Source organism: Nothobranchius furzeri, chromosome 6 (assembly GCF_043380555.1).
Source record: "Nothobranchius furzeri strain GRZ-AD chromosome 6, NfurGRZ-RIMD1, whole genome shotgun sequence".
NCBI lineage: Eukaryota > Metazoa > Chordata > Actinopteri > Cyprinodontiformes > Nothobranchiidae > Nothobranchius > Nothobranchius furzeri.
Window position 1 is genome coordinate 76151431 of NC_091746.1, and position 25423 is coordinate 76176853.

At 44.2% G+C, this 25423-nt stretch overlaps 1 protein-coding gene across 2 annotated transcripts in view; it reads left to right on the top strand.

The window, feature by feature from the left end:
• Positions 1–539: 539 nt before the first annotated feature.
• The window catches only part of LOC129152289 (synaptogyrin-1), a 107664-nt gene continuing 82780 nt past the window's right edge, over positions 540–25423 (top strand). For both annotated transcript variants that reach the window (XM_054744760.2, XM_054744761.2), the window contains exon 1: positions 540–774. In XM_054744760.2, the coding sequence (XP_054600735.2) occupies positions 673–774 (102 nt within the window). In that variant the 5' untranslated portion in view covers positions 540–672. The remainder of the gene's footprint in view (positions 775–25423) is intronic.

Consider the following 25423-nt stretch of genomic DNA (forward strand, 5'->3'; position numbering starts at 1 on the left):
AAAAACTGCATGTATGTAAAAACGTAATATAAATAAAATTTCAAGCGTTATGAGATATAACCGCTAGAGGGTACAAAACATACGTTTCAGAATAAAGTATTTGGAAGCGTTTTCAATGCAAAAACTCAGATTTTCTTCTTTATTTAACTGGGTCGTAATTGTTTTAAAAAATTTAATTTTCTGATTTTTTTTCTTCCTAACAGGGACGCGCTTTGATTAAATCAATTTAAGGCACGTGACTACCTCTGTGCGACACCGTGAGCACAGGCGCGTGCGCCATGCGTATTGGATGTTTTTATCGAGGATGCGCTCCCAAAGATAAAACACGCACTGTCCGAGCGGAAGCGCGTTCTCGTGGTTGCCACGGGCTCTAGGAGCTTACAGAAGGGGAGAAACGTCATCAAAACACCACCGCGCACCTCCGTGCAGAGGGACACAGAGGTTAAATTTACTACAAGCAAGAAAAAAGGGGAGAGGTGGCGCGTCAGGGAGCCTGGGTGCAGAGTCACTGAGACAGCGGTCAGAGTGGTAGGACCAGAGATTTGTGCGTCTTTCGGTTATCCGGTGCTCTACATACCCTCACACACACGCGCACACACACTGTGCCTTTGAAGCTGAAGCGGGGAAGGAGAAGGGGATCTCAGAGGCGGCCGCCCAGAGAGGAGGAGGACAATGGAGGGGATGCAGGCATACGGAGCGGGGAAAGCTGGAGGAGCCTTCGACCCTGTCACCTTCCTCCAGCAGCCTCAGACCATTCTCCGCATAGTGTCTTGGGTAAGAAACCACTCAAAGCAACAACACAGATAAATAAACCAGCTAGAGTTGTCGAATCGCTTTCTGTGGATTAAACAGGCCTGTGTCAAAGTCTGGAAATCACTTCATGTTTTTGTTGATCCAGAAACTGCTATTACTGTGTATCACACGTTATAGATAGATATTCTTATTTGTTTCTGTGAGCTGAGCTGATGTTGATGCAGTCACCACGTGAGGCCCGTTTGATCGTAAACAACCTTAACGTTTAAATGAACAGATAAGGAATTAGACCGAAAATATTTAATTAGGCTGTATAAGCTTTTAATCATTCTACTTTTGGGGTGGCAGCAACAGCAGGTAAACTTTTTACATCAGCTCATGGCCACCAACATCCCTCAAAGTTATCATTCCTGTTACATTTTAGGGGGCTGGGAGTCTCTCGTGTGAAGCATTCAACCTCAAAAACACCCTAGACCCACATTTTGTTATTTATAATAAAAATAAAACAGAATCGGAGACAATCATGTATTTTCAGTTGTAAACATAAACTCATTGCTGTTGCAGGATTTTACTCTAAGCTTAAGTTTAGTTAAAAAAGAACTGGTGAAAAAAGTTATATATCTGTCATTTACAATTCAAACCTGTGATACTTAAAAAATTTTGAATTTTGGTACTAAATAGAGAGTTTCTTTGTTAAAAATTCTCAGAGTTAGAGCAGTTTACATTTTCTGTGTCATCATATGTAAATAATCTTAAATGAAAAAGAACATAAAGGGTATGTGCATGTGTTGTGCTTTTAGTTACATTTCTTTAATAATGGGAGCTGTGGGTGGCCATTAAGGATTAATTTGTTCATGCTTGTAACACAACTTTAATATGTCAAGTATCTTTTTCAGATCACAACTTGTTGGAAGTGCCGAGCGTGTTTGATGTAAACGTGCAAATATGTTAGCCATGGGGAGCATGTGAGGATAGGTCATGTGCTTTTTGTCATGTGGAGATGAAGGTTTCGGTTGTGAAGAAGCACATAAATGTTAAAGACCCATAATTATTTGTAGGAATCCACATCTTCCATTACTAAGACTGGTTGGTAACACTTTACAATAAGGGTTCCTTTATTAATGTTACTTAGTGCATTTATAAGCAAAGGATCCCTTTATTAATGTTTGAATATTGTTAACTATTAAGTGTCCTTAAGGTTGGGACAAAGGGCCAGGGGTTGTGTCTGTGTAATTTAATATTAACATTAATATTAAGCAGTTGTTAGTATTTTTTAAGTTTATTAATGCTTAATAATGCACAAAGTAACATTAATAAAGGGATCTTCTTATTGTAAAGCATTACCAACTTTTTTGTTTGTTGAGTAATTATTAATTCATTTCAGTTCAGCTTTATTTATAAAGCCACTTTCTACCCCCAATCAAAGGGACCCAAGGTGCTGAACAAGTTGTTAAGCACCTTAAAACACAATAAAACAGCTATATAGTAAAAGGCAGAAATACAACATTTAAAATGCAGTAAAAGCCATATGACAAAAATCATCAGGGGCCTCATTTATAAAGCTTGCTTACGCACAAAACTGGGTCGGAAAACTGCGTAAGCAACTTTCCACGCTCACTTTGGGATTTATAAAAGAAAACGTAGAGGAAAAATGTGTGCAACTTTAAAGGCCCTGTGCTATTTGTACTAGTTTACTACCAAATCCTGTGTTTCCAGTTCACACATTTGTCCTTTTTCATTCCTCTCAACTTGAAATTATATATTTTTATGCACATTAATTGTGGTCGAGGCTTCATGGTCATCCACCATCTTAAAATACAGTAGCTGTTTAGGGACATACGAGCTCCACGTTATGCGTTTGCACTATGACTGTAACCTGTAAGAACCAGCAGAGGGCAGCAGCGTACCCTGGAAGCATGGAGTCTGCTAATTCTACTAAGAAATAGAAAAAAAAAGCTACATCGTTGCTGTGCTTGTTAGTTTGCATAATAAACAATTAAATCAAAAGACACATACAATTTGTCGGTTCGTCATCATGTCCAACACAAGGAAGCCGCATATGTTCAGATCCCCACCCGCTATTATCTGGACGCCAGCCTCCGATCAGTGTCTCTGACTCCCAAACTCACCTCAAGTTGTTCATTCTTCTTTTCCTAGTACCAGAACTCCTGATCCGGTCCCAACGTGTCCTTCTACTCAAGTCTCCTCTCTTCCCGCAGCCTGCCGTCTCGCCCAACACACTCCAGCGCTCATGCGCTAGCCAGTGGCTAAGTCAGCGTTGTTTACTTTATCTCCACAACACTCTACTAACGGCGATGTAGTTCTCCATGCTACAGAGACGCTCCGACACAGAGGGCTTCTTCTCAAACGTCACCTTTAGACTTGGGTCTCCTTCTACTGGTAATCCGTGGGAGTTTACGGGCAGCAAACACTGCATCTCCCTGGCTCTAGCTCGGTTGCTCATGATGCCCATCTCCACCACGCCAGCCGTGAGCCACGGTTAGCTGGTGGATAAGTCAACATTGTTTACTTGATCTCTAGCATGTCCCCGGCTCACCAACACTCCTTCACTAGCCGTGGTTAACGATTAGCCAGTGGTCGCTCCATTCTGAATATTTCAGGGGAACACAATTTCTAACAACACCTGACCTCCCGGCTCACGTCACCCCTCCTCTGTGTGTGAATCGTGACAGCTTCAAGAACAGAACTAGCTTGCATCCCTCAGAACTGGTAGGCTGATAAAACAGTCATAATTATAAATGCTTTTTTAAAGAGGTCGAGTAGCTTGTTTTAAGCTTTGTGTGGGTTAGGCTACACAGGTCGGAAATTGATTATGCAGTCAAACTCATGAGTGAGCCACCGTAGCTACAATGCATTCTCAGAACTGCATGGTGCTAAAGAGTTGCATTTTTTCATCATGATTTCAATGGATTTCACACAAGGGGCCTTTAAGTTGACTAAGGACCTGGCTTAAGCACATTTTGAACATGGAGAGCACCTGAAGTGCGGCTGCTGAGAAGGATAAAATTATGAATTCCAGCAGCACTATCACTAGTACTGCTTCGTGCGCACACAAAACAAGTGTGCCGCTTCTGGGACACACTTGGAACTTGCTGCGTCGATATTCGTCTGTGTTTAAAAAGTCTCTGAAATACATTAAAACAATATAAACACACAATAGTAAATACACTATTGTGGACTAGCCTGGCCTGCCAGACTCCTCCTCTGTTTAATTCTGCACAGAGAAAAGAGTCTGGTATCTCACAGGCAGAGAGGCACTTGGGGGGCGGGACTAGGCAGCTCAAAAATAACCAATCAGAAAAAGACAGAAATGCCGACTGTACCGCGCGACGCTGTAGTTTTCTAGCTGTAGTCAAAAATGAAGTCTGGTGACAGCGCAAACATCTTTCTTTAGTGCTTCTACTTGTTGTGGTTTTAAAGACATTTGAGTCATTTAGAACAGAGGAAAGAGCCGCAGCAAACTCCGCTTCAGTCGCCATGTCACACAAACTCGGCCTTATGGTGTGCGACGTATGCTAATTACGGTTATTTGAATAGGAGCGTTCCCAGACCCGTTCTCTGTGCAGAATTAAACAGAGGAGGAGTCTGGCAGGCCAGGCTAACTGTGGACCAGATACGTGACTGTAATAGTGACAGGATACCCCAGAAAAGCACTACATACTCTGTTGTCCTGGCAGGGAATTGCTTTGCAACCCTCCCCAGGTGACGGAGAAGTCCAAAGGGAAAACATCTACGTCAATGTGTGTGTGTCACTCCACACTCAAGCACTCAAGCTGACGGAGAAGTATTAATCAGTCTTTAAACTGACAAAGCCCTAAAACGGCTCATTCTGGAATGTTGTAACACTCATTTTCTAACACATAACTTTCATTTTGTAACGTGTAACTTTTGGTACGCAACATGAAACTTTCATTTTGTAATCTGCACTTTTGAAATTTTTGACTCTAATGACCATCCGTTAGTAAGGCCTTATTTGAACACAAAAATAATACTTGCTTGCAATGATTTAGGCATGTACTGCCCCCTATTGCCAGGGAAAATACACACTGTCACTTTAAGAAAAAAAAATCATGTGCAAATTACTTAAAGAGCAAGTCACCCCCAAATTAACTTTTTTTGCTGATAAACTAAATAAACGAGTGTCTAATCGTGCTGCAGACACGTGTCGTCAATAATTTGGCACTTCAGTGCAGCTTAGTTAAAATTTAAATATTTTGCCTAAAACTGGCAGTGTTGTGCCGTCGTCAGGTAAAAACTCTGCACTGTATTCTAATTTAAATCTGCCACCGCTATTGGCTAAAAGGTATGCTATGATGTAAACTGGTACATGCTGTTGCCTGGCAGACCGAGAGGACGGAGCTGCTAACAAATATACACACACACACACAGGCTCACAACAGCATTGTGACATCATAATGTACCAGTTTACATCATAGCATACCTCTTAGCCAATAGCGGTGGCAGATTTAAATTCAAATACAGTGCAGAGTTTTTAGCTGACAACGGTGCAACACTGCCAGTTTTAGGCAGAATATTTAAATTTTAACTAAGATGCACTGAAGTGCCAAATTATTGGCCACACGTGTCTGCAGCACGATTAGACACTCGTTTATTTAGTTTATCAGCAAAAAAAAGTTTATTTGGGGGTGACTTGCTCTTTAAGTGTAACCATTTGTCATCATGTTTATGCAGCCAATTGTCCTAATTGAAAAAGTTTGCCAATGGAGAAAATGTCAACACAATTATGCTTATACTTCTACAAAATCGTGAAAATAGCTGTTTACAAGTTGGCTGTTTTTTGATGAGCAATGTGTGTTTTAGTTCTATAACTGTTTTTTTTTTACCCAACAATTTTTGCAGAGTATTACTGGACATCAGACTCACACACAGGTATGGAGTGTGTTTACGAGCCCTCATCGAATGCCCCACCATGAAGTATCACCAGAGCAACAACGTGTCTCCATAGTAACAGCCACAGGCTGAGCTTGGATGTTTGGGGTGATGGTGTTAACACTCAGTCTGCAGCAGTGCACGTGGGAGGAAACCGTCTGCACTTTTCAACTATACCAAATCAAGGACGTCAAATAGAAATAAATACTTGGAACAAGATAGTGACAGAATTGTTTGTGGATGGTAGCTGGGGGTTTTCTGTGTCTCGCTTATTTTGACATATGTGAGCTGAGTGTGGAGGTGATAATTAAAGCGAGTGTGTGATGGTGGAGCAGAAGAACCCCTAGAGATGAAGAACACATGATAACATAATTTATTTACTAAGCTAAACAGGCTCCCTGTAGTGGAAATGATTTACTGGGGTTCTGCTTTGAACTCTGTTCTTACCCTTGAGGCTTGGATAACTCCCTTTTGGATTTTGAGAAGAGTTCTTGAAATTCTGCACCTGCTTGAAGATACTGCTGTGGAAACAAACCGTTAATTTGGTTTTGCCTCGTGATTGGAGAGTTTCATATTCGAATGTCTGCATGCTCAAGTAGATTAAAGTTTATCGCTTAACACTGCACAGTAAGGAAGATATTTTTGATGGGTGTGTGTGCTTGTGTAGTTTTTGTTTGAAAGTTTGGTAAGGCCAAGGCAAACAATGGTGCACTGTTTCTGCTCCCTTTGTGCACATTTTTCCTGTGCAGGTCATCAAATGCTCCTTTGACATCACACTTGTGTAAGTCGACTATTAGACCAGAATTTGGATCTCAAACTTACTTTGGGGTTACAGATTGTCCTCTGTTGAAATCAAACCAAAACAATTTTAGTAAAGCTCGGAAAAATAGACTGAGCACATGTAGTTCAGTCTATTTAAACCATAACTCGTTTATTTTCTAATTGTCAAGAACCAACACGAGTTGACAACATGATTTAGCGTTTTCATTGTGAATGCGTTTTGTAACAGGAAACTAATCATGGTAGCATTGCAGAAGAACACAGGTGGTTAAGACGTAGAGTAGGTCAACCAGTACAGAAAGGTTGCTGGTTTGATCCCAGGTCGTTCTGCTTATGTGCCCTAGGGCACAACACTTAGCTTGTCTTCCTACTTCATTTCTGTATACATCGCTTTGGATAAAATCCTTTGCCATTTTTTTCCTGCAACCACAGGCTGCTCTGGAAAGTATTTACAGCATGTAAATAATATTAATTATTTTATAACTTTTCATAGACACACATAAAACGGCAAATCTTTTTCCAGCCATAATTTTCAATATTCCATACAATTGTTGGCCTCATCTCCTTGATGTACATTAATTCCACAATCCCTTTGGCCAATTTCAGCAGTAATATATCGTAGCTTCATGAGGATATTCTATGTCTCTGGAAAGGATTGTCGGAATGAGCCACACCCAAACGAATTCCCTCGCGGCTCCTTATCGGCAAAAGGAAGGCTGCGACTCAAAAGTTGACGATCAGCTATTTAATAAATTTTATTTTCAGATTGCAAACAAACACTTCAGACTGATTAAATCAGAGTAGGTTGTAGTTCATCGGGAGTTGATGTGACTGACCGATAGATGACAACAATTAAGTGTGTGTGTGTGAGTGTGTGTGTAGCGAGTGACTCAGCATGATGTTGTTATGAATCACTGGATTTGAGACTACGCCTGTTAGTTTCATTGTGTACCTTTGGCGCTGCAGTGGTTCTCCGTGACTTCTGCTTTGACGAGACCTCCTGTCCCTCCCACTCTTTCTCTCTTTACAAGAGCAGCTGCTGTCATGGTGACAGCAGGTACACCCCAGCCAGGAAAATGCTCTGCAGCATTCAATAATTTCACAAACACCCGCACACACTCGCATACAGAGAATACTGAATGTTTCTTCTGCTCAACTTCCCTCATTCATAGGCACAAAATCATAAAAATTACATTTTTTTTTCCTGCAAACAATCTGAATACAACTTTTTTACCAAAACTTTTTTTGATTTATTCTTTTTTTTTTTTGTATAAATAAGTCACACAGCTGGGCAGTGTTCGTCTTTTCAGTTAGTGATAACAAATTGACATTTTATTTCAATTCATAAAACCAAATATAAGCAGCAGAACTCCTACTTTTGTTCTCAGCATCACACGAAGCCGATAAATTATTCATTCTTTCACCCACACTGACAGTGAGCACTCAAATACACCAACACATTTATGCCTAAATGGGCAAATACAGACATTTTGTCTTGTAAAATTGAAACTGAAACATGAATAAATCATATATGGGAAGAAAATAACATTATTTTATTCCGCAGCTTTAAAGCTGCTTTAGTGAATCTACAAAACAAGGTAGGGTTTGAATCCAAACCTTAAAGGGTTCAGATGAAGGCAACTGGACTTCTTTGGTTTCCAGAAGAAGTTTCGCTTCTCATCCAAAGAGTTTTGACATAGTTTTAGTGCTAAACACCAGTTGCTGTTTTCTAGGTCCAAACATCTCTTGTTGCCCGTGACTTCAAATGGTGTTTTTCTCTTTGGGACTCTGGTCATAGGGGTCTTAGGGATCTACATTGTCGATTGTAGACAGTTTCTGAAAATACGATCCATAGCCTCCTTCACAAGTATCCCTGTAAATGTTCATCCCTGTTCTTTTTATCCATCCTTTTCACTCTTGTGCTGCTTCAACTTCAGCTGAGGCGTCCCATAGCAACGCAAGTCATACACCCAAAATGGCGCCAAGAGGGTGTGGTTGATGTGCAAGCGGCGTGTCTGACAAAGACAGATTCTAACAGATGTAGCTGTTTTTTATTTTGACTTTTCTGTGCAGTAGCGATTACATTTGCAAATATTTCTTGTGCAAGAAATGAAATGTTGAATTTATTTAACCAAGTTATGTCAGCTGGTTCCACTAAAACTGTCCATCCATCCATTTTCTGAAGCCGCTTGTCCATGTAGGGTCGCCGGGGGGGGGGGGGGGGGGGGGGGGGGGGGGCTGCCTATCTCTAGCGGTCAATGGGCAATTGGGCGGGGTACACTCTGGACAGAGAGCCAGTCCATCGCAGGGCAACACAGAGACACACAGGACAAACAATCATGCACACACACACCTAAGGATAATTTAGACAGACCAAACAGCCTAACAGTCATATTTTTGGACTGTGGGAGGAAGCCGGAGTACCCGGAGAAAACCCACGCATGCACAGGGAGAACATGCAAACTCCATGCAGAAAGATCCCAGGCCGGGAAGCGAACCCAGGACCTTATTGCTGCAAGGCAACAGCTCTAACCATTGCGCCACTGTGCAGCCCTCCACTAAAACTAGTTAGTGTAATATAAATGATGTGTTGGCTTGCTTAAGGTAAATGTATATACTCTTTACTTTTAAGCAGCTTGGTTTAGTGAAGCCAGTTGACATAACTTGGTTAAGTACATTCAACATTTCATTTTTAAGAGTGCACATTTAGAAAAATACATTTCAATTAAAGCTGCAAGCAGCGTCGTTCGGCCCTCGCAGCTCCGCGCCGCTCTGGCCTGGCCGGCAGCCCGGGGCACCAGGGCACGTCCGCAGAACACAAACGTCGACCACCCCAACACCAGAAACTGCTAACGGCCACCTTGTCCGCAACTCACCCTGACTCAGCATCCCCTTTGAGCCCACCATTATATTTTATGTCTCACCACTAGGGAATCCTCTATCTTTACCACACTGGTGGTGTGATGACAGTGACCAACTTTAATGCTATTCTGACCATGTTTTTTAAAGTTATCGAAGGATAACGTTATCTAGGTGGCGCTGTGACCAACTACAGAAAAGTCCCATTGAGGTCAGCTTTGGTGACATTATATAACATTCACCAACCGTTTGTGCCTCATTGGCTAAAGGGCATGATTGTTCATTGCCATATTCAGTTTCGGGCAAATCGGAGGCCGTTTGTGGAAGTTACAGTCAAATGTAAGGTCATGGCGTCACGCCAGAATTCACCATGGCATCAAAGCCCCTCCCTTTCTGGAAAGCTATCAGATCTGAATGGTCTTTAAAACATCATGAAGACACTGTATGACCTGAGTGTCATTTTCATTAAATTAGAGGGGACAAATATGGGCATTTCACCATAAAACAATAGACTTCCTGTTGTCAGGGGGCGGGGCTTAGGTGATGTCAGCTGTCCACATTGTCGTTGTCTTGAGATGTGGTCAGTGATCACACAGACAAAGTTTGAATTAGATCTGATCATGCACATGGGAGTTATTAAGTCAAGTAATGTCATGGCGAAAGGTCAAAGTTTGAGGCTTAGCCACGCCCACACCTTTATACTTATTTAAAATCCGACGGTTGAATTTTTTCCCCTTTGACTTAAAAGTACATAGCATAAGTTTGAAGGTGATCGGTGTAAAGGGCAACGGGCCATCAATGTCCAAACAACGTGTGCGAAAACCACTAAATCGAGTACTTGGACCAAAATGGCCGACCTCCTGTGCGAAATTGCGCTTGGCTCCAAGAGACTTTTTTGTAGGGCCAGAGACCCTACATGAGTGTACCAATTTTCGTAATCCTCAGTCAAACCTTGTCTTGGGGCTGACAGTTTTAATGGTCCTAGGGGGCGCTATTTCAGAATATAGGCCACGCCCACAAATCTCAGATGCCCATTTCTATTGGGGGTCAGACTAGGATCACTCACCAGACATTTTGTGGCGATGTCACGATAATTGAAGAAATGAGAGGCAAACGTATTGCCATGGCGTGATGGCGAATTTCGCCATGCTTCCAAAGCCCCGCCTTTTTTCAAAACCTGCCAGTACTGTAGACCAAGTGACCTCAACTTGTCAGCTGCTATTTACCAGAGATTCCAGGTGATTGGGTAAAAGGAGTCCAATAGGGAGCTGTGAAAAAAAGAGTGGCGTGGCGAAAGGTCAAAGTTTGAGGCTTAGCCACGCCCACACCTTTATACTTATTTAAAATCCGACGGTTGAATTTTTTCCTCTATGTCTTAAGAGTATATAGCAGAAGCTCGAAGGCGATTGGTGAAAAGGGCGACGGAGCATCACTCTCCAAACAACGTGTGTGAAAACCACTAAATCGCGCACTTGGACCAAAATGGCCGACTTCCTGTGCAACTTTGCACTTGGCTCCAAGAGACTTTTTTGTAGGTCCTGAGACACCACATTAGTGTACCAAATTTCGTAATCCTCAGTCAAAGCATGGCTTGGGGCTGACAGTTTTAATGGTCCTAGGGGGCGCTAATACAGAAAATAGGCCACGCCCACAAACTTAAGCTGACCTTTTCTATTGGGGGTCAGACTAGGATCACTCACAACAATGGTCGAGGTGATATCACGATAAATGAAGAAATGAGAGGCAAACGTATTTCCATGGCGTGATGGCGAATTTCGCCATGCTCCCAAAGCCCCGCCTTTTTGCAAAACCTTCCAGTACTGGAGACCAAGTGACCTCAACTTGCCTGCTGCTATTTACCAGAGATTCCTGGTGATTGGGTAAAAGGAGTCCAATAAGGAGCTGTGAAAAAAAGAGTGGCGTGGCGAAAGGTCAAAGTTTGAGGCTTAGCCACGCCCACACCTTTATACTTATTTAAAATCCGACGGTTGAATTTTTTCCTCTATGTCTTAAGACTATATAGCAGAAGTTTGAAAGTGATTGGTGAAAAGGGCGACGGAGTATCACTCTCCAAACAACGTGTGTGAAAACCACTAAATCGCGCACTTGGACCAAAATGGCCGACTTCCTGTGCGACTTTGCACTTGGCTTCAAGAGACTTTTTTGTAGGTCCTGAGACACCACATTAGTGTACCAAATTTCGTAATCCTCAGTCAAAGCATGGCTTGGGGCTGACAGTTTTAATGGTCCTAGGGGGCGCTATTTCAGAAAATAGGCCACGCCCACCAGATGTTCACATCAGATCTTTTGGGGGGCTGGACTAGGATCACTCACAAGAAGTTTCGTGACGATATCTTTGGAAATGACGAAATGGGAGGCAAACGTAAGGCCAAGGCGGTACGCCTGAATTCGCCGCGCCGCCACAGCCCCGCCCTCTGCCGAAAACTCCCATAAAGTGACGCCAAGCAACCCCCACTTGTCTTGAGTTACCAGCTACAAATTTGTGGTGATTAAGTGAAATGGGGCAATTTGGGACCTTTCACAGTAAAACTTGATCTTTTTGGTCCTGAGGGGGCGGGGCTTGTGTGATGTCATCATCCGACCATTCAATTTACTTTGTGGGTGGATGACGAATGACCACAGAAAGTTTGGTAACTCTTTTCCATTCAGTTATGAAGTTATAGCAATTTAAATATTTTTGGCGAGTAGTCAAACTTCGAGGCCTGGCTCCGCCCCTTCAACATATACGAAAACTCAGAATCCTTATCTCATTTTGTTCGCCCATCCCTTCTGAGCAATTTTACAAAATTTTTGAGACGATCGTGCGAAAAATGATCGAGCAATCCAATCAGAAACGGACCCTAAAAATGGCAAAAACGGCAAAAAATCGCCATTTCAACCCAAAATGGCCGACTTCCTGTTTGATATTGACCATGGTTGCAAGAGACTTTTCTGTGCGGACTGTTGAGTACTACAAGTGTACCAAATTTCATAACTGTACGATAAACTAAGCTTTATGGAGAGGGGTTTTTTTCACTTTGTAGGGGGCGCTGTTCAGCCATTTTCTTTGCGATTTTTTTGGGACCTTTAAAATATCAAATTTTTCACCAGGCCTGACAAGTGTGCAAAATATTGTGAGTTTTGGGGTATGTTAAGGTCCCCAAAAAGCTGTTCAAAGGGGGCACGGAATAACAAAAAATAATAATAATTAAAGCTGCAAGCAGCGTCGTTCGGCCCTCGCAGCGAAGCTGCTCGCCCTCCTTCCGCACCCCCTCCGCTCCATCCCCGACGCTCTCCAAACCCAGCTCCGCGCTTCTCCGTCCTGGCCGGCAGCCGGGGGCACCAGGGAACGTCTGGCGGAACAGAAAGTCAACCACCCCGACACCAGAAACCGTGAACGGCCTCCTCGTCCACACCTTACCCTGACTCAGCATCCCCTCTGAGCCCACCATTACACGTCTCACCACTAGGAGATACTCTATCTTTACCACACTGGTGATGCGATGTTCAGTCTCGGGCAAGTCGGAGGCTGTTTGTGGAAGTTACAGTCAAACGTAAGGTCACAGTGTCACGTCAGAAATCGCCATGGCATCAAAGCCCCTGCCTTTCTGAAAAGCTATCAGATCTGAATGGTCATTACAACATCATGAAGACAGTGCATGACCTTAGTGTCATCTTGACTAAATTAGAGGGAACAAATATGGGCATTTCACCATAAAACAGTTGACTTCCTGTAGTCAGGGGGCGGGGCTTAGGTGATGTCAGCTGTCCACATTGTCACTGTCTTCAGATGTGGTCAGTGATCACACAGACAAAGTATGAAATTGATCTGATCATGCACATGGGAGTTGTTAAGTCAAATAAGGTAATGGCGACTGGTCAAAGTTTGAGGCTTAGCCACGCCCACACCTTTATACTTATTTAAAATCCGACGGTTGAATTTTTTCCTCTATGTCTTAAGAGTATATAGCAGAGGTTTGAAGGTGATCGGTGGAAAGGGCGAGGAGATATCATTCTCCTAATAACGTGTGCGAAAACCACTAAATTGAGTACTTGGACCAAAATGGCCGACCTCCTGTGCGACATTGTGCTTGGCTCCAAGAGACTTTTTTGTAGGTCCTGGTACACTACATTAGTGTGCCAAATTTTGTGATCCTCAGTCAAAGCATGGCTTGGGGCTGACTGTTTTAATGGTCCTAGGGGGCGCTGTTTCAGAAAATAGGCCACGCCCACAAACTTCAGCTGTCCAATTCTATTAGGGGTCAGAGTAGGATCACTCATCAGAACTTGTATGGCGATGTCACAATGACTGAAGAAATGAGAGACAAACGTATTTCCATGTCGTGATGGCGAATTTCGCCATTCTTCCAAAGCCCCGCCTTTATTCGAAACCTGCCAGTACTATAGACCAAGTGACCTCAACTTGTCTGCTGCTATTCGTCACTGTTTGGTGGTGATTGGTTAAAAGGAGTCCAATAGGGAGCTGTGAAAAAAAAGAGTGGCGTGGCGACAGGTCAAAGTTTGAGGCTTAGCCACGCCCACACCTTTATACTTATTTAAAATCCGACGGTTGAATTTTTTCATCTATGTGTTAAGAGTATGTAGCCGAAGTGTGAAGGCAATTGGTGAAAAGGGCGACGGAGCATCACTCTCCAAACAACGTGTGCGAAAACCACTAAATTGCGCACTTGGACCAAAATGGCCGACTTCCTGTGCGACAATGCACTTGGCTCCAAGAGACTTTTTTGTAGGTCCTGAGACACCACATTAGTGTACCAAATTTCGTAATCCTCAGTCAAAGCATGGCTTGGGGCTGTCAGTTTTAATGGTCCTAGGGGGCGCTATTTCAGAAAATAGACCACGCCCACCGGAATTTCACATCAGATCTTTTGGGGGGCCAGACTAGGATCACTCACAAGAAGCTTCGTGGCGATATCTCTAGAAATGACGAAATGGGAGGCAAACGTAAGGCCTAAGTGGTACGCCTGAATTCGCCGCGCCGCCACAGCCCCGCCTTCTGCAGAAAACTCCCATAAAGTGAAGCCAAGCAACCCCAACTTGTCTTCAGTTACCCGCTACAAATTTGGGGTGATTATTGGAAAGGGCGAATTTTGGAAAATTTCCCAGTAAAACTTGACCTTTTAAGTCCTGAGGGGGCGGGGCTTATGTGACATCATCAATCGACCATTCATTTGTCTTCGGAGGGCGATGACAATTGTCCACAGAACATTTCTTTAACCGTAATTCTTTCATTTATGAAATTATAGCAATTTGAATTTTTTTGGCGAGTGTTCGAACTTTGAGGCCTGGCCCCGCCCCTTCAGTATTTACGAAAAGTCAATTTTATTGTCTCATTTGAATCGTCCATCGATTCTGTTCGATCTCGCACAATTTTTGAGACGATGGTGCGAAAAATGACCAAACTGTTCAACCAAATATAGACCCTAGAAATGGCCAAAACGGGGTCAAAATGGCCACTTTACTCCAAAATGGCCGACTTCCTGTTTGATATTGACCATGGTTGCAAGAGACTTTTCTGTGCGGACTGTTGAGTACTACAAGTATACCAAATTTCATAACTGTACGATAAACTAAGCTTTATGGAGAGGGGTATTTTTCACTTTCTAGGGGGCGCTGTTCAGTCACTTTTTGACGAACTTTCACATCGCCAGTGAAATACGTAAATTTCACGCACTTTCTATATTGGGCCAGAATTTGGTGACTTTTTGGATATGCTAAGACCCCCTAAAGGCCATTCAAAGACGCGGAAGAAAAAAGAATAATAATAAGAAGAAACGGAGCAGATACAATAGGCCTTCGCAGCTTCACTGCTCGGGCCTAATTAAAGCTGCAAGCAGCGTCGTTCGGCCCTCGCAGCGAAGCTGCTCACCCTCCTTCAGCACCCCCTCCGCTCCATCCCCGACGCTCTCCAAACCCGGCTCCGCGCTTCTCCATCCTGGCCGGCAGCCGAGGGCATCAGGGCATGCCTGTCGGAACAGAAAGTCAGCCACCCCAACACCGGAAACCGTGAAAGGCCTCCTCGTCCACACCTCACCCTGACTCAGCATCCCTTCTGAGCCCACCATTACATGTCTCACCCCTAGGAGATACTCTATCTTTACCACACTGGTGATGTGATGTTCAGTCTCGGGCAAATCGGAGGATGTTTGTGGAAGTTACAGTCAAACGTAAGGTCACAGCGTCACGCCAGAAATCGCCATGGCATCAAAGCCCCTCACTTTCTGAAAAGCTATCAGATCTGAATGGTCATTACAACATCATGAAGACAGTGCATGACCTTAGTGTCATCTTGACTAAATTAGAGGGGACAAATATGGGCAGTTCACCATAAAACAATAGACTTCCTTTAGTCAGGGGGCGGGGCTTAGGTGATGTCAGCTGTCCACATTGTCACTGTCTTCAGATGTGGTCAGTGATCACACAGACAAAGTATGAAATTGATCTGATCATGCACATGGGAGTTATTAAGTCAAATAAAGTAATGGCGACTGGTCAAAGTTTGAGGCTTAGCCACGCCCATACCTTTATACTTATTTAAAATCCGACGGTTGAATTTTTTCCTCTATGTCTTAAGAGTATATAGCAGGAGTTTGAAGGTGATCGGTGGAAAAGGCGAGGAGATATCATTCTCCTTATAACGTGTGCGAAAACCACTAAATTGAGTAATTGCACCAAAATGGCCGACCTCCTGTGCGACATTGCGCTTGGCTCCAAGAGACTTTTTTGTAGGTCCTGAGACACTACATTAGTGTGCCAAATTTTGTGATCCTCAGTCAAAGCATGGCTTGGGGCTGACTGTTTTAATGGTCCTAGGGGGCACTGTTTTGGAAAATAGGCCACGCCCACAAACTTCAGCTGTCCAATTATATTAGGGGTCAGAGTAGGATCACTCATCAGAAATTGTGTGGCAATGTCACAATGATTGAAGAAATGAGAGACAAACGTATTTCCATGGCGTGATGGCGAATTTCGCCATGCTCCCAAAGCCCCGCCTTTATTCGAAACCTGCCAGTACTATAGACCTAGTGACCTCAACTTGTCTGCTGCTATTTGCCACTGTTTGGTGGTGATTGGATAAAAGGAGTCCAATAGGGAGCTGTGAAAAAAAGAGTGGCGTGGCGACAAGTCAGAGTTTGAGGCTTAGCCACGCCCACACCTTTATACTTATTTAAAATCCGACGGTTGAATTTTTTCATCTATGTCTTAAGAGTATATAGCAGAAGTGTGAAGGCGATTGGTGAAAAGGGCGACGGAGCATCACTCTCCAAACAACGTGTGCGAAAACCACTAAATCACGCACTTGGACCAAAATGGCCGACTTCCTGTGCGACTTTGCACTTGGCTCCAAGAGACTTTTTTGTAGGTCCTGAGACACCACATTAGTGTACCACATTTCGTAATCCTCAGTCAAAGCATGGCTTGGGGCTGTCAGTTTTAATGGTCCTAGGGGGCGCTATTTCAGCAAATAGACCACGCCCACCGGAATGTCACATCAGATTTTTTGGGGGGCCGGACTAGCATCACTCACAAGAAGTTTTTGGCGATATCTCTAGAAATGACGAAATGGGAGGCAAACGTAAGGCCTAAGTGGTACGCCTGAGTTCGCCGCGCCGCCACAGCCCCGCCTTCTGCAGAAAACTCCCATAAAGTGACGCCAAGCAACCCCAACTTGTCTTCAGTTACCTGATACAAATTTGGGATGATTATTTGAAAGGGCAAATATTGGAAAATTTCCCAGTAAAACTTGACCTTTTAAGTCCTGAAGGGGCGGGGCTTATGTGACATCATCAATTGACCATTCATTTGTCTTCGGGGGGCGATGATGATTGTCCATAGAAAGTTACTTTAACTGTAATTCTTTCATTTATGAAATTATAGCAATTTGAATTTTTTTGGCGAGTGCTCGAACTTTGAGGCCTGGTCCCGCCCCTTCAGTATTTACGAAAAGTCAATTTTATTGTCTCATTTTAATCGTCCGTCGCTTCTGTTCGATCGCACACTATTTTTGAGACGATCGTGCGAAAAATGACCCAACTGTTCAACCAAATATAGACCCAAGAAATGGCCGAAACAGGGTCAAAATGGCCACTTTAGTCCAAAATGGCCGACTTCCTGTTTGATATTGACCATGGATGCAAGAGGCTTTTCTGTGCGTATTGTTGAGTTCTACAAGTGTACCAAATTTCATAACTGTACGATAAACTAAGCTTTATGGAGAGGGGTATTTTTCACTTTCTAGGGGGCGCTGTTCAGCCATTCTTTTATGAACTTTCACATTGCCAGTGAAATACGTAAATTTCACGCACTTTCAATATTGGGCCAGAATTTGGTGACTTTTTGGATATGCTAAGACCCCCTAAAGGCCAGTCAAAGACGCGGAAGAAAAAAGAAAGAAAGAAAGCGTAATAATAAACGGAGCAGATACAATAGGCCTTCGCAGCTTCACTGCTCGGGCCTAATTAAAGCTGCAAGCAGCGTCGTTCGGCCCTCGCAGCGAAGCTGCTCGCCCTCCTTCAGCACCCCCTCCGCTCCATCCCCGACGCTCTCCAAACCCGGCTCCGCGCTTCTCCATCCTGGCCGGCAGCCGAGGGCATCAGGGCATGCCTGTCGGAACAGAAAGTCAGCCACCCCAACACCGGAAACCGTGAAAGGCCTCCTCGTCCACACCTCACCCTGACTCAGCATCCCTTCTGAGCCCACCATTACATGTCTCACCCCTAGGAGATACTCTATCTTTACCACACTGGTGATGTGATGTTCAGTCTCGGGCAAATCGGAGGCTGTTTGTGGAAGTTACAGTCAAACGTAAGGTCACAGCGTCACGCCAGAAATCGCCATGGCATCAAAGCCCCTCACTTTCTGAAAAGCTATCAGATCTGAATGGTCATTACAACATCATGAAGACAGTGCATGACCTTAGTGTCATCTTGACTAAATTAGAGGGGACAAATATGGGCAGTTCACCATAAAACAATAGACTTCCTTTAGTCAGGGGGCGGGGCTTAGGTGATGTCAGCTGTCCACATTGTCACTGTCTTCAGATGTGGTCAGTGATCACACAGACAAAGTATGAAATTGATCTGATCATGCACATGGGAGTTATTAAGTCAAATAAAGTAATGGCGACTGGTCAAAGTTTGAGGCTTAGCCACGCCCATACCTTTATACTTATTTAAAATCCGACGGTTGAATTTTTTCCTCTATGTCTTAAGAGTATATAGCAGGAGTTTGAAGGTGATCGGTGGAAAGGGCGAGGAGATATCATTCTCCTTATAACGTGTGCGAAAACCACTTAATTGAGTAATTGCACCAAAATGGCCGACCTCCTGTGCGACATTGCGCTTGGCTCCAAGAGACTTTTTTGTAGGTCCTGAGACACTACATTAGTGTGCCAAATTTTGTGATCCTCAGTCAAAGCATGGCTTGGGGCTGACTGTTTTAATGGTCCTAGGGGGCACTGTTTTGGAAAATAGGCCACGCCCACAAACTTCAGCTGTCCAATTATATTAGGGGTCAGAGTAGGATCACTCATCAGAAATTGTGTGGCAATGTCACAATGATTGAAGAAATGAGAGACAAACGTATTTCCATGGCGTGATGGCGAATTTCGCCATGCTCCCAAAGCCCCGCCTTTATTCGAAACCTGCCAGTACTATAGACCTAGTGACCTCAACTTGTCTGCTGCTATTTGCCACTGTTTGGTGGTGATTGGATAAAAGGAGTCCAATAGGGAACTGTGAAAAAAAGAGTGGCGTGGCGACAAGTCAGAGTTTGAGGCTTAGCCACGCCCACACCTTTATACTTATTTAAAATCCGACGGTTGAATTTTTTCATCAATGTCTTAAGAGTATATAGCAGAAGTGTGAAGGCGATTGGTGAAAAGGGCGACGGAGCATCACTCTCCAAACAACGTGTGCGAAAACCACTAAATCACGCACTTGGACCAAAATGGCCGACTTCCTGTGCGACTTTGCACTTGGCTCCAAGAGACTTTTTTGTAGGTCCTGAGACACCACATTAGTGTACCACATTTCGTAATCCTCAGTCAAAGCATGGCTTGGGGCTGTCAGTTTTAATGGTCCTAGGGGGCGCTATTTCAACAAATAGACCACGCCCACCGGAATGTCACATCAGATTTTTTGGGGGGCCGGACTAGCATCACTCACAAGAAGTTTCGTGGCGATATCTCTAGAAATGACGAAATGGGAGGCAAACGTAAGGCCTAAGTGGTACGCCTGAGTTCGCCGCGCCGCCACAGCCCCGCCTTCTGCAGAAAACTCCCATAAAGTGACGCCAAGCAACCCCAACTTGTCTTCAGTTACCTGATACAAATTTGGGATGATTATTTGAAAGGGCAAATTTTGGAAAATTTCCCAGTAAAACTTGACCTTTTAAGTCCTGAAGGGGCGGGGCTTATGTGACATCATCAATTGACCATTCATTTGTCTTCGGGGGGCGATGATGATTGTCCATAGAAAGTTACTTTAACTGTAATTCTTTCATTTATGAAATTATAGCAATTTGAATTTTTTTGGCGAGTGCTCGAACTTTGAGGCCTGGTCCCGCCCCTTCAGTATTTACGAAAAGTCAATTTTATTGTCTCATTTTAATCGTCCGTCGCTTCTGTTCGATCGCACACTATTTTTGAGACGATCGTGCGAAAAATGACCAAACTGTTCAACCAAATATAGACCCAAGAAATGGCCGAAACAGGGTCAAAATGGCCACTTTAGTCCAAAATGGCCGACTTCCTGTTTGATATTGACCATGGATGCAAGAGGCTTTTCTGTGCGTATTGTTGAGTTCTACAAGTGTACCAAATTTCATAACTGTACGATAAACTAAGCTTTATGGAGAGGGGTATTTTTCACTTTCTAGGGGGCGCTGTTCAGCCATTCTTTTATGAACTTTCACATTGCCAGTGAAATACGTAAATTTCACGCACTTTCAATATTGGGCCAGAATTTGGTGACTTTTTGGATATGCTAAGACCCCCTAAAGGCCAGTCAAAGACGCGGAAGAAAAAAGAAAGAAAGAAAGCGTAATAATAAACGGAGCAGATACAATAGGCCTTCGCAGCTTCACTGCTCGGGCCTAATTAAAGCTGCAAGCAGCGTCGTTCGGCCCTCGCAGCGAAGCTGCTCGCCCTCCTTCAGCACCCCCTCCGCTCCATCCCCGACGCTCTCCAAACCTGGCTCCGCGCTTCTCCATCCTGGCCGGCAGCCGAGGGCATCAGGGCATGCCTGTCGGAACAGAAAGTCAGCCACCCCAACACCGGAAACCGTGAAAGGCCTCCTCGTCCACACCTCACCCTGACTCAGCATCCCTTCTGAGCCCACCATTACATGTCTCACCCCTAGGAGATACTCTATCTTTACCACACTGGTGATGTGATGTTCAGTCTCGGGCAAATCGGAGGCTGTTTGTGGAAGTTACAGTCAAACGTAAGGTCACAGCGTCACGCCAGAAATCGCCATGGCATCAAAGCCCCTCACTTTCTGAAAAGCTATCAGATCTGAATGGTCATTACAACATCATGAAGACAGTGCATGACCTTAGTGTCATCTTGACTAAATTAGAGGGGACAAATATGGGCAGTTCACCATAAAACAATAGACTTCCTTTAGTCAGGGGGCGGGGCTTAGGTGATGTCAGCTGTCCACATTGTCACTGTCTTCAGATGTGGTCAGTGATCACACAGACAAAGTATGAAATTGATCTGATCATGCACATGGGAGTTATTAAGTCAAATAAAGTAATGGCGACTGGTCAAAGTTTGAGGCTTAGCCACGCCCATACCTTTATACTTATTTAAAATCCGACGGTTGAATTTTTTCCTCTATGTCTTAAGAGTATATAGCAGGAGTTTGAAGGTGATCGGTGGAAAGGGCGAGGAGATATCATTCTCCTTATAACGTGTGCGAAAACCACTAAATTGAGTAATTGCACCAAAATGGCCGACCTCCTGTGCGACATTGCGCTTGGCTCCAAGAGACTTTTTTGTAGGTCCTGAGACACTACATTAGTGTGCCAAATTTTGTGATCCTCAGTCAAAGCATGGCTTGGGGCTGACTGTTTTAATAGTCCTAGGGGGCACTGTTTTGGAAAATAGGCCACGCCCACAAACTTCAGCTGTCCAATTATATTAGGGGTCAGAGTAGGATCACTCATCAGAAATTGTGTGGCAATGTCACAATGATTGAAGAAATGAGAGACAAACGTATTTCCATGGCGTGATGGCGAATTTCGCCATGCTCCCAAAGCCCCGCCTTTATTCGAAACCTGCCAGTACTATAGACCTAGTGACCTCAACTTGTCTGCTGCTATTTGCCACTGTTTGGTGGTGATTGGATAAAAGGAGTCCAATAGGGAGCTGTGAAAAAAAGAGTGGCGTGGCGACAAGTCAGAGTTTGAGGCTTAGCCACGCCCACACCTTTATACTTATTTAAAATCCGACGGTTGAATTTTTTCATCTATGTCTTAAGAGTATATAGCAGAAGTGTGAAGGCGATTGGTGAAAAGGGCGACGGAGCATCACTCTCCAAACAACGTGTGCGAAAACCACTAAATCACGCACTTGGACCAAAATGGCCGACTTCCTGTGCGACTTTGCACTTGGCTCCAAGAGACTTTTTTGTAGGTCCTGAGACACCACATTAGTGTACCACATTTCGTAATCCTCAGTCAAAGCATGGCTTGGGGCTGTCAGTTTTAATGGTCCTAGGGGGCGCTATTTCAGCAAATAGACCACGCCCACCGGAATGTCACATCAGATTTTTTGGGGGGCCGGACTAGGATCACTCACAAGAAGTTTCGTGGCGATATCTCTAGAAATGACGAAATGGGAGGCAAACGTAAGGCCTAAGTGGTACGCCTGAGTTCGCCGCGCCGCCACAGCCCCGCCTTCTGCATAAAACTCCCATAAAGTGACGCCAAGCAACCCCAACTTGTCTTCAGTTACCTGATACAAATTTGGGATGATTATTTGAAAGGGCAAATTTTGGAAAATTTCCCAGTAAAACTTGACCTTTTAAGTCCTGAAGGGGCGGGGCTTATGTGACATCATCAATTGACCATTCATTTGTCTTCGGGGGGCGATGATGATTGTCCATAGAAAGTTACTTTAACTGTAATTCTTTCATTTATGAAATTATAGCAATTTGAATTTTTTTGGCGAGTGCTCGAACTTTGAGGCCTGGTCCCGCCCCTTCAGTATTTACGAAAAGTCAATTTTATTGTCTCATTTTAATCGTCCGTCGCTTCTGTTCGATCGCACACTATTTTTGAGACGATCATGCGAAAAATGACCAAACTGTTCAACCAAATATAGACCCAAGAAATGGCCGAAACAGGGTCAAAATGGCCACTTTAGTCCAAAATGGCCGACTTCCTGTTTGATATTGACCATGGATGCAAGAGGCTTTTCTGTGCGTATTGTTGAGTTCTACAAGTGTACCAAATTTCATAACTGTACGATAAACTAAGCTTTATGGAGAGGGGTATTTTTCACTTTCTAGGGGGCGCTGTTCAGCCATTCTTTTATGAACTTTCACATTGCCAGTGAAATACGTAAATTTCACGCACTTTCAATATTGGGCCAGAATTTGGTGACTTTTTGGATATGCTAAGACCCCCTAAAGGCCAGTCAAAGACGCGGAAGAAAAAAGAAAGAAAGAAAGCGTAATAATAAACGGAGCAGATACAATAGGCCTTCGCAGCTTCACTGCTCGGGCCTAATTAAAGCTGCAAGCAGCGTCGTTCGGCCCTCGCAGCTCCGCGCCGCTCCGGCCTGGCCGGCAGCCCGGGGCAATAGGGCACGTCCACGGAACAGAAACGTCGACCACCCCGACACCAGAAACCGCAAACGATCACCTCGTCCGCACCTCACCCTGACTCAGCATCCCCTCTGAGGACACCATTATATTACACGTCTCACAACTAGGGCATACTCTACCTTTACGACTCTCGTGGATCTGATGACACAGACCAACTGTAATGCTTTTCTGACCACGTTGTTTGAAGTTATTGTAGGTTAAACTTATCTAGGGCCGCTGGAAAGCTTTCAGATCATGACAAATATGGGCATTTCACCATAAAACAATAGACTTCCTGTAGTAGAGGGCGGGACTTAGGGGATGTCAGCTGTCCACATTGGCATTGTCTTCAGATGTGGTCAGTGATCACACAGACAAAGTTTGATATAGATTAGATCATGCACATGGGAGTTATTAAGCCAAGAAATGTAATGGCGAAAGGTCAAAGTTTGAGGGTTAGCCACGCCCACACCTTTCAACTTTTGAAAAATCCGACGGTTGAATTTTTTCCCCTATGTCTTAAGAGGATATAGCAGGAGTTTGAAGGCAATTTGTGAAAAGGACTTTGGGGCATAATACTCCAAACAATGTCTGCGAAAACCACTAAATTGAGTACTTGGACCAAAATGGCCGACTTCCTGTACGATTTTGCACTTGGCTCCAAGAGACTTTTTTTCCTGAGACAACACATTAGTGTACCAAATTTCGTAATCCTCAGTCAAAGCATGGCTTGGGGCTATTAGTTTAAAAGGTCCTAGGGGGCGCTATTTAAGGAAATAGGCCACGCCCACAAACTTCAGCTGTCTATTTCTCTTGGGGTCGGACTAGGATCACTCACCAGAAGTTTCGTAGTGATATCACGATAACTGAAGAAATGAGAGGCAAACGTATTTCCATGGCGTGATGGCGATTTTCGCCATGCTCCCAAAGCCCCGCCTTTTTTTGAAACCTGCCAGTACTGGAGACCAAGTGACCTCACGTTGTCTACTGCTATTTGCCAGAGATTCCTGCTGATTGGGTAAAAGGAGTCCAGTAGGGAGCTGTGAAAAAAGAGTGGCGTGGCGACAGGTCAAAGTTTGAGGCTTAGCCACGCCCACACCTTTCAACTTTTGAAAAATCCGACGGTTGAATTTTTTCCCCTACGTCTTAAGAGTATATAGCAGAAGTGTGAAAGCGATTGGTGAAAAAAGCAACGGAGCATCACTCTCCAAACAACGTGTACCAAAACAACTAAATCGCGTACTTGTACCAAAATGGCCGACTTCCTGTGCGACTTTGGACTTGGCTCCAAGAGACTTTTTTGTAGGTCCTGAGACTCCACATTAGTTTACCAAATTTCGTAATCCTCAGTCAAAGCATGGCTAGGGGCTGGCAGTTTTAATGGTCCTAGAGGGCGCTATTTCAGAAAATTGGCCACGCCCACAAATTTTAGCTGTCCATTTCTATTGGGGGTCAGACTAGGATCACTCACAACAAATTTCGAGGTGATATCTCGATAACTTAAGGAATGAGAGGCAAACGTATTTCCATGGCGTGATGGTGATTTTCGCCATGCTCCCAAAGCCCCGCCTTTTTTCAAAACCTGCCAGTACTGGAGACCAAGTAACCTCAAGTTGTCTACTGCTGTTTGCCACAGAATCCTGGTGTTTGGGTAAAAGGAGTCCAGTAGGGAGCTGTGAAAAAAAGAGTGGCGTGGCGACAGTTCAAAGTTTGAGGCTTAGCCACGCCCACACCTTTCAACTTTTGAAAAATCCGACGGTTGAATTTTTTCCTCTATGTCTTAAGAGTATATAGCAGAAGTTTGAAGGAGATTGGTGAAAAGGGCGACGGAGCATCACTCTCCAAACAACGTGTGCGAAAACAACTAAATCGCGCACTTGGACCAAAATGGCCGACTTCCTGTGCGACTTTGCACTTGGCTCCAAGAGACTTTTTTGTAGGTCCTGAGACACCACATTAGTGTACCAAATTTCGTAATCCTCAGTCAAAGCATGGCTTGGGGCTGACAGTTTTAATGGTCCTAGGGGGCGCTATTTCAGAAAATTGGCCACGCCCACCGGATTTTCACGTCAGATTTTTTGGGGGGCCAGACTAGGATCACTCACAAGAAGTTTCGTGACGACATCTTTAGAAATAAAGAAATGGGAGGCAAACGTAAGGCCACGGCGGTACGCCTTACTTCGCCGCGCCGCCACAGCCCCGCCCTCTGCCGAAAACTCCCATAAAGTGACGCCAAGCAACCCCCACTTGCCTTGAGTTACCAGCTCCAAATTTGTGGTGATTAA